The sequence below is a fragment of the Syngnathus floridae genome, chromosome 20, assembly GCF_059516105.1.
Source record: "Syngnathus floridae isolate MCC-2025c chromosome 20, RoL_Sflo_1.0, whole genome shotgun sequence".
NCBI classification, from domain to species: Eukaryota; Metazoa; Chordata; class Actinopteri; order Syngnathiformes; family Syngnathidae; genus Syngnathus; species Syngnathus floridae.
In genome coordinates, this window is record NC_142432.1 from 1,287,040 (window position 1) to 1,303,621 (window position 16,582).

The 16,582-nt window shown below is 41.5% G+C and overlaps 3 protein-coding genes across 8 annotated transcripts in view; 2 read left to right on the forward strand and 1 right to left on the reverse strand.

The window, feature by feature from the left end:
- The window catches only part of tmem14ca (transmembrane protein 14Ca), an 87,864-nt gene that overhangs the window by 70,985 nt on the left and 297 nt on the right, over positions 1-16,582 (forward strand). Inside the window, exons 1-4 of one of the 2 annotated variants that reach the window (XM_088364216.1) lie at positions 15,558-15,581; positions 16,117-16,201; positions 16,279-16,380; positions 16,453-16,540. In XM_088364216.1, the coding sequence (XP_088220342.1) occupies positions 16,126-16,201; positions 16,279-16,380; positions 16,453-16,540 (266 nt within the window). In that variant the 5' untranslated portion in view covers positions 15,558-15,581; positions 16,117-16,125. Of the gene's footprint in view, positions 1-15,557; positions 15,582-16,116; positions 16,202-16,278; positions 16,381-16,452; positions 16,541-16,582 lie in introns of those variants that run through there. The other variant, XM_088364215.1, reaches the window with a different exon arrangement.
- Positions 1-16,582, forward strand: part of plcxd2 (phosphatidylinositol-specific phospholipase C, X domain containing 2) — a 100,807-nt gene that overhangs the window by 70,967 nt on the left and 13,258 nt on the right. The window lies entirely within an intron of this gene.
- On the reverse strand, positions 1,934-12,149 carry tfap2a (transcription factor AP-2 alpha). Of its 5 annotated transcripts, none has more exons than XM_088364212.1 (8): positions 11,995-12,060; positions 10,063-10,089; positions 9,348-9,767; positions 8,426-8,477; positions 6,937-7,159; positions 5,955-6,073; positions 4,577-4,718; positions 1,934-3,486 (listed from the first exon to the last, which is right to left on the reverse strand). In XM_088364212.1, exons 1-8 carry the CDS (start codon positions 12,043-12,045, stop codon positions 3,201-3,203), a joined length of 1,320 nt encoding a protein of 439 aa, XP_088220338.1. In that variant the 5' UTR covers positions 12,046-12,060; the 3' UTR covers positions 1,934-3,200. The 5 variants fall into 5 exon arrangements, with proteins under 5 accessions (XP_088220338.1, XP_088220337.1, XP_088220335.1 ...); XM_088364211.1 differs by lacking the exon at positions 11,995-12,060 and adding an exon at positions 10,903-11,296; XM_088364209.1 differs by lacking the exon at positions 10,063-10,089 and having other exon boundaries at positions 11,995-12,149.

The following is a 16,582-nucleotide window of genomic DNA, read 5'->3' on the forward strand; positions in this document are numbered from 1 at the left end:
TTCATTGCAAAAACTTTCAAGTCCTCTAATTCGATTGCACCAATGAGCGTATCAAATGTCATTTAGGCGAAGTCTGCCTCTTGTCCGAGGCATTCCTTCAAATGTGGCTCATGCGCAACTTCAATTTGAATAAGCGTCGCATAAAATGACGCATTAGAAATATGAGCGCAATTCTCTTGCTTGATTGACAGTTTGACAAAGATTACTATGCATTATTGGACGGTAATTTAAAGTGCAGTACTAATATTTATCCATTGGATGTCATGTTATTCGTGCAACTTGATTTTTTTCCCAGCGCGTACAATTCCTTTCCCATGCTTTGAAATTCTTTTTTGCACTAGACGGAACACCTGGACTCGGGTGCCTGTATTGACTTAAAGTTAAAAAAAAAAAAAAAAGAAAAGTGTTGCTGTATATGGTTGCAGGCAGGGCCTGCAAGCGGTACAATGCACACTACATAACGGCGAAGGCGCTCCGGGCTAATGAGGCCACGCAGGCATTGCAGCAGCATCCTAAAAAAGTGTGGCGTGCAGAAGCAGTCGATTTACATTTTTTCATTTTTTTGTAAAATATTAGCCAGGGTGTTTTAATTGAATTGAATCTGTTTATTTGCCAGGTCCGGATATTGTATTTGTCATATTACAATAATATGTATTATAACTCAAATAAATTATATTAAATCTTTTGGGGGAAAGGGGCTTTTATAAACTGGAATGTCAAAAATATATTGATTAGTTTGAGGCGGGATGAACGTCCCGACAGCTTTGCTTCATGGTTACGTTGAAATCGTTTGTCTTTTGCAGTTGCGCCCTCCACCTGTTTAGGTGGAGCCGAGTCAAATGACATCCAAATCCTCATTCAGGCTTGCACGCGATCTGACAGTTCTTTAACGCCCCAAATCCATTAGCACTCCCAAAAACGTTGCCATCCTTTTCATTTGTCATTAGTTGTACAACTTGTGTGGGGGTGCTACAGATTTTTCAGATTTTTTTTTTTTTTTTTACTTTTTCTGATGCGTTCGTCTCATACTCGATTCAATTAGACCGTTTATTAAATAATATTAGCAGTTTAATACGATTTGTGTATGCTGTTGTTCGTTATAAAGTGACTGTTTACCGTAAGCAGGAGCAGCCGGCTAGTCTCCCTCTTCCACCCTTTTATGAGCGAGCGAGCGAGCGAGCGAGCTCTATTGTGCCCGAGGACAGGATCCCACACACACAAAGTAAGGAGAGGAGCCAACAAAAATACAACCCCATGACTGACAACAATGTTTCACCTGCTCCAATGCAGTAAGTCGCAATAATGCAAAGGACATGCATTCAAATAACTTCATTCATTCTCTCCTGTAAAAAAACAATAAAACAAAGCCCAGCTGTTGAGATTGAAGTTGCAATATTTTCGAGAGCACCCCAGTGAAATATTCATAATCCAAAAATGAAATGATAAGAATGAGCGATATTACGCAATGGCTTTGCGTGCGTCTCTGTGCAACCAATCAAGCCTAAAGGCCACACGCAGCAGCGACGCAAAAAAAAAAAAAGAGAGAATCGCACGACGGCGGTGATTACACTGAGAGGCAAACAACATAACAAATATTTGATGCATGTCTTCCAACAATGCTGCAGACCAGCAGGGCTGTATATACACCCCAGAGGGTTCCCTCTCTCTTTCTTTCGCACACTTCAAACACCACTATATGCTCATTGCTGGCCTGCATACCAATCCGAAGGCTTTTTTTTTTTTTATATCTTATTTTTATTATTATTATTATACTTGAGGGGGAGCTATGAGTTCAGCTCGTATTGCAAAAGCGATATCGTCAAGGGAGACTTAAACTCAATTACTGTACTGTTGCCGTTCACAATGGGAGAAATAGGCAAAAAAAAAAAAAATCAAGCGGGCGTTTCAAGCGGATGAAAAAAAAATGTACAGATGAAGCGTATCAAATATTTATTTTTTCTGGGCAACAAAGGAATATAATACATCAGGCATTGGGAACTATTGCCAGCACGTGTCTATACAATAACAGCTAAAATCGCCTCCAATTTTTGGACATTATCGGACAGAACAAGATTAGGTGTATCCCAATAAAGTGTTTGGAACTCTTTTTTTAGAAAAACAAAAAAATCAATTTATTGCTTTTATGGCGCTTCAAGGAGGAACAGGAGGTGATTTCTGATTGGCACGACACATTAAAATCTTGTATAAAAAATAGAAACCAAAAAAACAACACGTTCTCCTGGGTGTGAAATGAGCAAATAAACGGAATAAGGATGATATATATATAGATAGAGAGAGAGAAGTGGAAGTTTATTTCTATTCAATTTGTTCACTTGTTTCAATGTCGCCTCAACATGCTACAAGAGGGCTGAATTGAAATATCCCAGAGAAATAAAATAAAAAAAAGACCCCAAACTTCTGTTTTTTTTTCTCCTAAGAACCATTAAATCACATGAAGAACTAACCGAATATTAAAACCCACTAAAACAGGAGGCACCAGATAAATTAAAAAAAAAAGGTTTCAACAGACGCACCATATTTACAATTCCCATTAAATTACACATAAATAAATATATACATACATGAACACTGATTCCCTTATATAACCGTGAATCGTGTTGAAATTCAAAAAAAAAAGTTCAAGTTGGTCGCTTGGAGAGAGAAGAGAGTTTGAAGTGATGACATGGAGCTCTGTTGACTTTCTCCAAGTTATTATTCACAATACTGATAGAAGAATTCGTCCATCTTTGGGCTTCTTCTTTTCTTTTTCGTTTTTTTTTTCTTTCTTTTTTTTGTCTCACAAAATTCAAATGGGTAGCTGGATTTCAGTCCATTGCTTGCAGCTCTTTCGAAAAAAAAAAGAAGGTGGTGGGAGAACATCAGACGTCTTTTGTGAGCAAACACACCTCTTCCACACCCCGGAGCTGTTCTTTTCTTTCGTTTTCTTTTTTATAACAACAATAATAATAATACAGCTGCTGGAAGATTCTTGTGTCGTTTTCCCAGCGAATCCAAAAAATTGGCCATCATTAGACAAAAGAAAACGTGGCAAGATCAGCAAGTGGCACGGTTTTATTTATAATATTTATATTGGATGGGTGGGAGAGCCCAGACAAGAAGAGGTGGGGTGGGAGGGGGGCAAAAAAAAAGGGCCCCCGGGGATTTGGCCCCTTAATGGAGAAGGGGGGGTTGGGGGGGTATCACTTTCTGTGCTTCTCGTCTTTGTCGCCTTTAGTGCCGTTATCTGAGTGACTGTTGGGGTTGTTGTTGAGGTACATTTTGTCCATGGCTTTGATGGCTTCGGTCAGATAGTTCTGCAGGGCCGTGACGGCCGCGCACAAGGCCGGCGTGCCGAATCCGTGCGAGATGAGGCTGAAGTGGGTCAAGCAGCTCTGGATACCCGGTTCCAGGATGGGCTGCGGCCTCGAGTTCCCCAACGGCGAACGGTCCTGGGACAACAGGTCCGTGAACTCCTTGCACACTTGCCTGTGGAGACATAACCGCAAATGGCCTGTTAGTATGCTAATACGTAACGTGCGCTTGTGGAAAGGAAAAGGGGGGGGGGCTGCACATTTAGGTAGTAAAAGAAAAAAGAAAAAAAGAGTACATCACGTGACCAGTCAGTCATGTGACTTGCACCTGCCTTATTTTTTACAGTTACGTTTTTATTTTGGGGGGTCTTTGTGTTACAAAAAAATCTAATGGCTCACGTTATTTTCTTTCAACGCAAGATCACGTGACTTAGCGACATGACATGCTTCAACATTTTTTAATATGGATTTATCTGCTCCTTTAAAGCAATTTTATTTTTTTTTTACATCTAAAGCAAAATTTCGTTGGATTTTATTTTAATACCCCCAAACTGAATGACTATGACGTGACATATCCCTTAATTGACAATCACCTGTTACATTATAGGTATAATTGTTTATTTTGGGTATTATTTTAATTTGAATGTATTTTTGTGTGAGTTTTGGTGACAATTACAAAAAAACATCTGCCAAAATACCAATGCATCTTGTGTCGTGATAAATATAAATTAATAATATTCGTTATTGTTATCTTTTTAAAAAGCCTTTATTATGGAATGGAATTTAGTCATGTTCTGTTTCTCTCTTTTTTTCGATTTTAAACAAATTTTAAAAGGGCGTGTTCGATACGAATGCAAATACGTTATAACGTGACCTAGAAATGACGTTATGACTTTGACGTGCGCTATTTTTTTACATTACTGTTGTTTTCTTTCTTTTTCATGACTTTATGTGCTTTTTATACTAAAATCACAGTAACGAAATCAGCCAAAATATTTGTGGGGTTCTATGTGTTTTTTTTCTCTCGCTCCCAAATCGAATATAAGGTGACCCACGAAACGCACACGCTCTTTTTTCAATTTTGTTACCACAACGTTGTTTAGAGGAATTTCATAGACAATATGTATTGTTTTTATTCTGGTCAAACTTTGCACCCCCACCCAAAAAAAAATATAGTTTCTGCATAATGCGTGCAGCTGGTTCCTACAGATCATACATATGTCAAGCCCCGAGCTCATTAAAGCAGAACGAGAGTGCGCACTTACTTTGTAGCCAGTAGCATGTTTTTTCTTTGGACTTGTTCGTTTGGGTCGGAGTGTTGACGGTTTACATATTCAGCTACTGCTTTGGCGGGGAACTCGGTCTCACAGACGTAACCAAAATCCCTGGCAAGATGTACCGCTTCGCCTGACAGGAGAGATGCAAGGGGAGGAGGAAAAAACATTAGCTTCGATGCGTTGGTCTATTATTAAATACAGTGACATCAAATCCCACAGCAGTTCACACACAATGATCGAATTTAATCCAAAATTGTAGCGCCTATAAGCAAAAAATGCAGCCCGGTAAACGAAATTGAGACAATGTAAAATGAGTATAATTTCCGGCGATGCCGCGAGAACACGTTCAAGTGAAGGAGAACAATACTGGATTGAAATATAGACGGAGTGTCCTATTAGGCACCGCGTCATCGATTAGCAATAAAAATCCAGAGCCCATTGGCACACAGGTGAGCGCTCCAATCTCACGTTCGCGTCACATATTTTACCCGTTTTAATTTAATCTAACTTTGAGTAGCCTCCGAGTCATCGCTTTCAATTTCCTGCAGCACTTCCTGCCCCAAAGCCTTAACGCCATGCAAACATGCGTCACTTCGCATCAAATCTGTACTCAAGTCTAGCCTCCTTGTTTCCATGGTTATAAGCAATAACCAATGGCAGCGTTTTAATTATAGCGAAATTAAACATTTTCTTTCTCCAAAATCCTCGCTTAAAATACAAACAAAACGATGAATATTGCATTAGTTTCTGCAACAATGATTAACAGAGACCAACTGAGCATCACCTCTTCCTAACTCACGATACACCGCTGAATAATGAGGTCTGCAAAGCACCACGCAATTTGCTCAATAAACATCTTTCCAAATAGGCTTCACAAATACGCAGTGAATATTTGAACATGTATACAACGCAAGTGCGGAGAAGTGCCATTCAAACGAGACGTTATTAATGTTTCGAGCAATAAATCAATTGACTTTTCGTCCACGTGGTGAAATGGGTTCAGCGGCACCCAATAAACAAGCGGCACCCAATAATTAACACGACAAACGGAGTCACCCCCTCCGCGCGTAAAAGTAGGCCAGCCGTGGACCTATACGTGAGGCTGTTGCAAGGGACACAGAAAAGCCACGAGAATTACCAGCACTTTCCACGCACGCACGCAGGCGCGCGCGCGCGCGCGCGCATTCACACACACACACACACACACACCCTTCATGCTTTATTACTTGCAAGGCAAAGTCGCTTCACATTACACGCATGAGCGCATATGCTGATTTCCAACACAGAGCGAGAAAAAGAGGGAAGGCTACAGGGGGGGGGGCACCACCAGATATCGCGTTATAAAGCGTGATTTGCTGCAGCTCACCTTCTACTAGTGACGTCAGCAAGGTGACGTTGGCTGCCTTGCGTCTGCCCGCAGGTAGATTTAAGCCGATTTTATCCAGTTTCTCCCTCAAGGATCTCCCTCCATTCTTAGACTTGGCCCTGGAACAATGAAATAGAGCACACGTTCAGCGCGGTGGAATTTTGTGAGTGGGCTAATCTGTGAACAGAGCCCCCACACACTCATCTTTAGCAATATGCAAATATTTCAAAAATGTCCAAATGCTTTCTGAAATGAAGCGTTGATTTTTGTTGAGTCCAGCATCCAAAATCTGCTATTGATCATATACTCTAAAAAGAGTTGTATGCATGGCTTAAGACGACACCGGCTGCTATTTGGTTGAATTTGACTCAATTATTTGGTTGTTTTTCTACAAAACGTGTTGCACAAAACCACCCAAAGAAAACAAAATTGGCCCATATTTTATCCATATTTATTCATATTAATTTCAGATCTGTTTTGTAACAATTGTGGGATGTGTGTCATGCCACTATATGATGTTAGTAAATTTGGGTTTCTAATTTAACTCGAAAATGTGTTAAACCTGTCATTAATAAACCCCCAAAAAGAGCTTGGTGTCTCATAGGCAGACACACTGTGCAAAAATGAATAAATAAAGCCCTAGTTAATAGGCAGCTCTATTACAGGCTGCAGCACTTCAGTAGACAGTTCACCAGAGACCAATGTTTTCATGTGTAATGCCTTCAGTGGGCCTATAGAGCTGAACCTCCATTAATTTGAGAGAAGGGGAGAGAGAGAGAGAGAGAGCGAGAGAGAGGGTGAAGTTAATATGGAATTTAACACACACCCCTCCTGCTTTAAATGCGGCAGCAAGGTGTCATGCTTGGTCGATTTTAATTATTCTTGGTATAGGGCAGAGAGGGGGAGAGACAGAGAGAGAGCAAGAGGGAGAGACAGAGAGCGAGAGCGAGAGAGTACAGTACGTATCATACTTTTTCCTCACCTCCTAAGCACGCCGCCTAGCAGTGAAGCGTTGAGGCATTCGGGCGGCGAGAGGCGTCTCTGTACCTCGGCCACCGTCACCTTGTATTTGGACGTGGAACTGAGCAGAGACAAGCGACCCGGAACCGAACAGAACACCTCGTTCGGGTTGACCACCCCGCCGAAGAGTCCATCCTTGTTGATGGGGATGCCGGAGACGTTGTTCTTGGATAAAGACACCGGACCTAGAAGGGTCGAGGGGAGGAGGGGAGGGAGGTTAAAAGGAGGGGGGGGGGGGGGGTGAATTTGTGCTCAGTGAATTTCATGCAATGCAAAGCCTTAACTAAATGAGATGGGAGGTTAGAGTAGCACATGTGTATACTCTCAGCAGCTTTGCCACGCCAAAAGAAAATCAGCATTTGAAAAAATATCCATTTGAAGTCACGGCACAATCACGGCAATTTTATCATCATTTGCTATCACATGCTGTTTTAAATATCTATGATATGTAATGCATATTTTCAATCCCAAAATATAGAGCTGACTGTAAGAGATGTAGGGTGTTTGGTGGGTGCTGCTCGACTGGCCTTCACGCTGTTTCGGTGCGCAGTAACCGGAGACAAAGAGGGACTGTGCGCTCTTTTGGATGGATCAGTTGTGACATTAATGGCTCAGGGGAGCCTAATAGAGACAATGGGAGTCAAACGAACTCTTGAGATTACACATTTAAGAGGCCAATTATCATGTTGCAGATAAAGAGCGTGGAATAAAAACAATAGTGATAATAATGCCGTAGAAAAATAAATAGGGTGATATCTGAAAACGCTGCTGGTGAGCGCCAATTGGTCCTGACAGAACGTATTAACAATAAAAGAGCCCCTCGCTGTATCACACGCATAGTATGTATAAAAGAGCCGGCGTAATCCAACTAAATTGGCTTTAAACCAGATTTCAAAACGCTTGTGATTATAGCAAAGTGCATTTTCATGGCCCTCTTTTTCCCCTTTCCGAGCGACACGCTCTCATCCTCCACGCAGCAGGCCCAATGCATGCGCTCCAGCCACCGTCACTGACTTCCATTTTGAGCATTTGGACCGTGCAGCGTGATTGCCGCTGTATTGGGCTTCCACCAACCAGCCAATCCACTGGCCATTAATACAGCGCCGGGCCTCACAAAGCCCACCAGCCCCTCTCAACTCATGTGCGCGCATGATGTGAAACGCTGACAGTAAATTCCATCAGCGAGAAAGGCGAAGAGGAGGAGGGGAGGGGGGGGAAGGTGCAACCCAGTTTGATGCACTTGGAAAGCATGTAATGAAAAATAGGCTAGCGCATATTAGGATCAGTCAGGCATTACAGCATTGAGTTCTCTCGAGCAGAATTTTCTGTGTGTGTGTGTGTGTGTATGTGTGTGTGTGTGTGCGTGCGTGCGTGCGTGCGTGTGAGTGTGCGCGCGTGTGTGTGTAAACTTGCAGAAACACGCATGATCTATCTCGGAGGAAATTGCTTACCTTTTTTAATTACAGTCTGGTCGGGAATGTGAATTCCTTGATCCTCAACAGGCTGTGACAGAAATGCACAAAAAAGAGCACATTTAGGCACAAAGGCGTAAAACATACATCAGCCACGCAAACGCGATTACACAAACACGGATCATACCCGTTTATTATTATTGCGCACCTTGCAGTGTGTTTTTTTTTTATTATATAAATAGCATACGCGTATTCTATTTTGAAGGCATATAATAGTGCAAGACAATGTCAGACTTAAATAACGACTCCGTGTCGCCCCATAATCCTGACCTAATTCCGCCCTCTCGTCACACACACGCACATAAACGCACACACTCATAAGGCAACTTCAAATCTAGATTGAATAGTAATTACGACAGCAGCCTATTAAAGGCCTATGAACTAATTAGAAGATTTTTGGTGTTTGTTTCCGATGAAAGACCCCCTCTCCGTGAGAATCGGGGCTACGGACCGTTTTAACACGTGTTAAATCAGTGCAGCATTCTGTATTATTAAAATAAAAAGCATTCATATTAAGCATTTTAAGCAGAACAACCTAATAAACGAAACACATTGTGTAGCTATTTGGTTTTGATCTTCATAATCTTCACATTTAACGGGGATTAAGGTTTACGTTTTTTCCAAAAAATAATAATTAATAAAGATTAACTCCCATTAGCAAATAATATGGACAAATTGTTGAAATAATTTTTGCCGTATTAAGCGCGCACTTTGCCATAATAATCAGAAAACGATGTCACTCGCACGTCAATTTGCGTTAATTGTTTAATAATATGCGTTGCTAAACAAAAGTCTTTTTATTTTTTTTTAAGCAAAATAAATGATTTAATGATGTCGGCGCAATTTCTTGTGCGCGTTTGTGACACCAGTTTGTCACTTGAATTGAGCAAAAGAAGCTTACCTGGACATCTTCTAAAGAGTGAGGTATTCCATGGATTTGGATAGAGTCCGACAGTCCCGTGTCAATGCCGTGGCCGGACGGTAGGAGCACCTCCCTGCGGTAGTCCCGACACAGCTGGTGGGGCAGGCTGCGGTGCTGGTGCAGCAGGCCGCTCTCCTGCCCTTGCCTCTGGCCGGGCCAGCCCGGGTGCTGCGGTTGCGGCTGGGCGTGCAAGGAGTTGAGGGAATAGGGATCGTTGACGTGCGAGTAAGGGTCCTGAGACTGCGGGTAGATGGGCTGGTAGGGTGGGGGGAAATACGGGGGCTGGAAGTCTGAATTGGGCGTGTGAGAGAGCGGCGGCGCGCTCGTGTAGGGACTCTGGCCCACGCCGCCCAGCTGAGGTAGCCTTGCCGTCCCGTTGCTGGTGCCGTCGTGGCGGTCCTGGGGCGGGCGGGAGATGCATACAAATGAATCTTCAAAATACATTTTACAAGCATTCGAATAATCAGACTCTTTGCAGCTTTACGCAAGGCCCGAGTGCGCAAATCAAATTATTACGACTATTCATTCACTATTTATGTCCAAAAAATCTCAAGAATTTTTTGACACATTTTCAAAATTCCGCATGCACATATTGCGCATGCACTTCTCTATACTGACAATTATAAAACAACCATATTATTACTGTGCACAGTAAATTCGTCAAATTTGACAAGCCAAGGTTCCAGCAACTTACCATAGCGGAAAAACTGTGCACTAACATCTTAGGATGTTTTTGAAAAATATATAACTTCAAAAACGAGTCTTGGAGCTGAGAGAAAGGCGATTTACCCCCTCCAAAAAAAAAAATCCCCCCCAGAAAAAAAGACTCCCTTGCAAAAGATCGCGATGGCCCCGCAGATCAGATACGTGCCCCAGCAAGAGAGCGATAATCCATTAGAAATAATAAATTACATCCCCGTTGCGCTTCATTTGGATCTAATAAAAATAAAAGCATTCAAGGACGTTGGTGGATTTAAGATTGGACCCCGATCAAAAAGCAAAAAGTTTCTCTTCTCTTCTCTTTCCTTCCCTGCTATCACGATGCTGCTGTCCCCTCGCTCGATCTCATGTTAGCCGCTTCTTCGTTTTTCCTCCCTGCTGGACTCCTAACAGAGCCCGGGCATGGCGCACCAGCAGTGTCGGAACACTTCAACAATAAAAAAATAGATATTCATAAAGGAAGGGTGGGGGCGCCAGAAAGAATAGTCGGAAGTGGTGCGTGGAGCGGAGGACGCAAGTCAGGGGCACAAAGTCTGCGCTTAAATGACGTCCATTGAAAGGAGGAATCAGAATATCTAATCAGAGAGAGAGAGAGGGAGAGCGAGAGAGAGAGGGGGGAGCAAGGAGGGAGTTGCGAGAGAGCGAGAGAGCGAGAGACAAAAAGAGGGACATTCACTCTCCTCTGACGAATCACAACGAGAGGGTAGTGAAGCGAGGGGAGGGGGTTTAAAAGGGTCCCAGGCCAAAGCAAAAAAAAAAAAAAAAAGATGTGGACGAGAAGAAAGAACGAAAGAAAGATAGTGTGTGTATGCACCTCTGAGGACGACGATATGCCAGCTCGGACCAGTTCATTTTTGTCTCCAGACCTTTTGTTTTCCACCTCAGACCCTGACACATCCTCCATGGATCCAATTAATCCACTGGGTACTCAAAAAAATAGCAACCAAAAAATCTTCTGAGACGAGATCGCTCGGCAGGCGCAACTTTTCCGCACGGCTAAACGCACCTTCCCCGACCAGTCACGCATTTTTCCAATGGCCAAATCCCGCATGTTTTTGCGATACTTGCCATAAAGAAGAAAAAAATACTAAAACAACCACGACGTGAAGGCAAATGTGGTTAGACGCTTCTTCTTTAATATTCGTTCCCTACGAAGAGCTGCCTGTCCCGTCAAACCTGGTGTGCTCTGAAAACACGTCCAACTGGCTTCTCCAGTGCAAAACAAGTCTTTAATATTACTGTCTAACTTTGTCCGTGGCCACAACAACAGCAGCAGCAGCAGCAGCAGCAGCTGCCACTTAGTCTCAAACACATCCTCAAGCAGCAGCATGATCTCACGATTCAAATTGCACACGTTAAAACACAATTTAATCACTGAATACAAGAGCCTGTGTTGCAAAACACCTGCCGAGTAGAAGTCAAAATAATTATTTCAATTCGATCCAATGGTAGGTGAACACTTGTCATTTTATTATTATCACGTGTCATTTAAGATGAGGGGTACATTTTGGCAGTAACTAGGAATATTACAAAACATGCGTTCAAAAACAAATTGGTGGTCATAGGCCTGTGTTTTAAAAATGACGTTTAATGTAGAATATGGAAAAATAAAACAAAGCTATTATGGAACATAATGTATAATTACTATTTTTGTATAATGACAATAATTTATTATTATTATTATTATTATTATTATTATTATTATATTTTGTAGTCGTAGTAGTAGTCGCAGTAGTAGTACTAGTAGTGGTAGGAGTAGTAGTAGTGTTGATTAACACTTGCTTTCACTTGTCAAAAGTATGATACATTTAAATAACAATACAACACTAAAGTAATAAAGCCACGGCATTAGTTTTAAATATAAATCAATGAACAATGTATGAATTGATGAAGAGGAGTCCCTTACCTCGCAATCTTCATATTTAATGTTATCAGTTAATTTCCAGAGCATTTTCATGGGACGCTGAGGTGACTATTGAGTCAAGGTGTCGCCCAGTTTTTGCACTCAGTCAACTGTGCTCCCCGCTCAGCTCCAAAACTACTTTTTATTGAAGCTCGCGCGCGCAAGCCTGCTTTTGCCTTTCCCTGTCTTGCGCTCTGAGGTCTCCCTCTAATGGTGAAAGTGGAGGGCTGGAGTTACTCCGTAAAAACGACTGGCTCTCATTATCATATCAACTGCGACTCACCCAGAGTAAGACGCACGCGCGCGCACGGAAGTATTAATGCAACACTCGTGGACATTGCACAGGTATATAAACAAAACCAAAAAAATTAGAATGCAACTTTTGGGGATTTGAGTGCGCGCGCATGGGGACGGGGGGGGGGACGGGGGGTCTGTGCAAACGTATCTAAAGTTGTTAGGGGCAGCACGTCTTATGCATGTAGCAGCCAACGCACTTTGTTGTCAGTCTTTCTTTTTCAAACTGTTATTTTAATCCCATTGAGAGCGCAGACCTTGTGAGGCTATTCTTGTACTGTTATGGTAAAAAGGCTGAACATTTACAGGCGGTCCTCGGAGTACCTGTGTGGGTTGTTTTTTGGGGACAAGGGGGTGTCAATAATTAACACAACAACATGGTCTCGTTTCATGTGAATGAGCGGATAAATGCAGCCTGGCTCGGCCCTGTCGCCGGCCCCTGCGCCCGCCCGCCCTCACCTCAGTAGGATCATAGGTGAGCAGACAGGTCGCCCGCCACTCTCTCGCAAGGCGTTGGCCCGCTTCAAATCTGGATTAACATTTTTTGGGGGTGGAGGACCCCCCTGTCACCTCTTTTTTACTTGTTATTAATGAGACAAAGAGCAACGAAACTGGCTGACAATGACAGCATGTGAGTGAGTGTCTTTTAGGATCGGAAACTTACACCATAATACATTATTTTGCCTATACTAAAAACTTGTAAATCCCACAATGTACCGCATGTACTTAAACGTGCCATGTTATGTGAAAGTAGATTTAGATTTTAAATAATATACGTCCCAATATCGTACTTAAAATCAAAAGAAATATGTTAGCTATTAATAAAGTCAAAGGCATCAGGCTTCAAAATCCAATATATGCTGTCAATAATGCAGACAATCCAGTCCAAAGCGTAAAGCGCCTTCTAACAACAAGTCGACACTTGTGACACTTTTCGCACATTCAGCGGAGCTTTGTCTTCAAGGAGAAGAAGCCACATACCTGCCATTCCCCAATTTTGCCCATAATTGACATGCTTTTCCTTCTTTGTCTTCTTCGTTCCTTGCTTTGTTTTGGTCGAACCGCCCGAGTCGTGAGCCTCCGGTCTCAAAGTAAAACCTTTTACTTTTTTTCTACCTGGACCAGATCGTCTCACCTGGCCTAGGGAGGGAGAGGGGGGTGGTGGGGGGGTGAAGAACGGTGCGGGGCAACTTGTGAACGCATGCGCACTGGAGCGGGTGTGGACAAGAAGGAGAGATCAACTATATAAGTAAATTGATGTGGGACGCCTCCTGCATGTTATATGATTAGGCTATACTCTATTTTATTTTCATACAATTGATCAATATATTTTTGAATAAGTTAAATATTTTAACATAATATATACAAAATATGGACATAAGTAGATCATATATATATCAAAATTAAAATGCTTTATGTTATCACGTAATATAATTTTTAAATTCTAAGACATTTATTAAATGAGGGATAACAATTTATTTCACCCATTCCTTTTTCACGCGCGCGTGGCTTTGAGTGAAAGGCGCCCGAGGTACACCCTGGACCAGTCGCTGTAATAATTCCTTATTTCATTTTTACATTCCTTTGAGTTTGTGATCTACATGACTAAAACTTTTGTTAGTAATTAATTTATTTAGGTATAAATATAGGCCTACGATTTTGTGCACCGTTTTGTCACGTTAGAAGATCATATAAAACAAGTTAAAAACTCAAACGGTAAACATTGTTGGCTCCTGCACTTCTTTGCCGTGTCGTCATTATTTATTTAGCCACTGTTTATTTCTAATACGTAGACCGCCTCAAGCCAACGGTGAGTGAGCTCCCACCCCCTTGTCTTCTTTTCGCGCATGTAAATGTGCGTACTAAGTGCGCGCGCACGCACACGCACACACACACACGCTGGCACGTGCGCTCGTGATGCTCGTACTCAAAGCTTTAAATTATATTTATTATAATAGTAGTCTTAATTATTCAATGCATTTTACGTTTCTCTGTTGTACTGCATATTAATTCCGTGTTTTATCTGCACGCCCCACTCGCTCTTATATATATAATATATATTATACAGACAACGCTGATTTTATCTAATATAAGACATTTTAACAGCTGAACTAATCGAACAAAAACTAAATGTGGTGAATATTGTTTTAAGACTAGAGGAGATGGCGACTGTATTTTATTTCCTTAACTAGCTCTATTTGAATATCCAGCCAGTTTGTCTGGAGCTTGTTATTCACCAGGCCCGAGGCGTATGATGTCCTAAACCTGCAAGCTGTCTTTAAGCGTCAGAACGTGCACCTCGGGCACTTCCCATTAACATTGAAATAATTATTACAGCAGCAATGGAAACAATGTTTTTGTATTTATCGATTTACTATGTTTGCGGTTGTTATTGAATTGTTTTGGTATCGTTTTTTTATTTATTTTTATTGTCACCGATGTGACTGTACGTGTCAGACATGTTTTCTATATTTATAAAAAAAAGAAAAGAAAAATATATTTTTGACTGACACTTATATCTAAATGTACTAAATCGTCCAACTTTTTGAATACATGTCATGCCTCTTCAGCACAAATAGTATTGAGCGAATGTGTGTGACCCTGATGTGCATAAATTGTGGTGTTCTTACGCCACCTTTCGATAGAAAAGCAAGAGGCAGTGAAGTGGCACTTAAATGCGACTTAGTTTTATCCTTTAGCGCCATCTTGCGCTTTAATATAAATGTGCAGTTACGCCCCCAAAAGTGAAGTGAAATACTACGTTGTTTGACTTTAACAAAATAATTTTGTCGTGTTTGTTGACTCCATTAAAAGAATAACCAGTGAAAACAAGCAAGCATTTTGGATGTTGTTTACAAAATGGGCATAGGTCATTCTAACCAAAAGTTAATCTTCAGATTTTAGATTCAATTATACATGAATGAGTGGGATTTACAATTATTATTAGTTATAGAGGATCAGAAAATATAGCAAATAAATAATTATCATTCAAAAGTTTGGCAAAACAGCACTAGAAGAGTTTTGGGGGGTTTTGTTTAATACTTTGGTATTACTGCCAAAATATAAACTGAATAATGCGTGAATTTTCATCTAGGGATGGGTTAAATTTAGATGCCTATTAAAGTATAAAGGGGATAGGGGTAGACAAAAAAGTATCCAGTATTAGTGTTTTAGCGGCTTCGCCTATAAAAACACAACTTCCCATCATACATTTCGCCAAAGCGTTGTGTAACTACAATTAGCTTCCGGTGGGAAACAAGGAACAGGCAACAACAGAGGACAAACCAGACAAGAAGGTTGTGTTTTATTTTTCTGGGGAAGTGTTACATATTATTTGAACATTACATTGACCCTATGGTCGTCAAAGTGTTTCGCTAACTCGCTTAGTTTGTAAACGTGCATTGCTTTTATATGTGAAACAATTAAAATGCGTATTGCTCATTGGCTTGTGACAGTTGGGCTTATCTCTGCAGCCAGACGCATGAAAATTGAAACTGTGCGCTGTGTCATCGTGTTAATTCTTTTATGTTTAGCTGTTTAGATATTAAGTACTTGTTGTATCTGTAAGTTTTTGTGCTATAATGAGGAATGCATGGTAATTCAAAGTTGTTTCTATATTGTCTTGCGCATTGTGATCAAGTCAGCCAATGGTAATTGTTGGTTACCATTATGTTTGATTTTTACTTCTTTAAGTATTAATACTTTTGTGCTGCCCTGCACAACTTTTATTCCTAATGCAGAAGTCATGTCATCTTAAACTGGTTCCATGTTTATTCTGTTGGTATTTTGTCACTTTTTAAATGTCATTAAAATGCTCATTGGTACTGACAGGTTTCAAACATGTCTGTGGATTGGGTGGGATATGGATATGCAGCCCTGGTGGCATCTGGGGGAGTCATCGGCTATGTGAAAGCAGGTACGTGCAATTCGGTCGTCCTCCATGTCCGGGATGTCAGATGCAGGTGCTGAGCTCTTCTGTGTGGCTTCTTTCAGGCAGTGTTCCCTCCCTGGCTGCCGGACTTCTCTTTGGGGGTCTCGCAGGTGTTGGCGCCTATCAGATCTCCAATGACCCCAGTAATATTTGGCTGTCTCTAGGTAAGGATTTATGATTATTATTGTGTTGCCTTTTTCATTTTCACATTGATAACGTATTGTGGTGTGTTCCAGCTACATCAGGTGCACTGACAGGAGTCATGGGAAAAAGGTTCTATGGCTCCAGGAAATTCATGCCTGCCGGCCTAATGGCGGGTGCAAGGTAGGTTTGCACCGTTGCATGACTTGTTTGATTTCTACACTG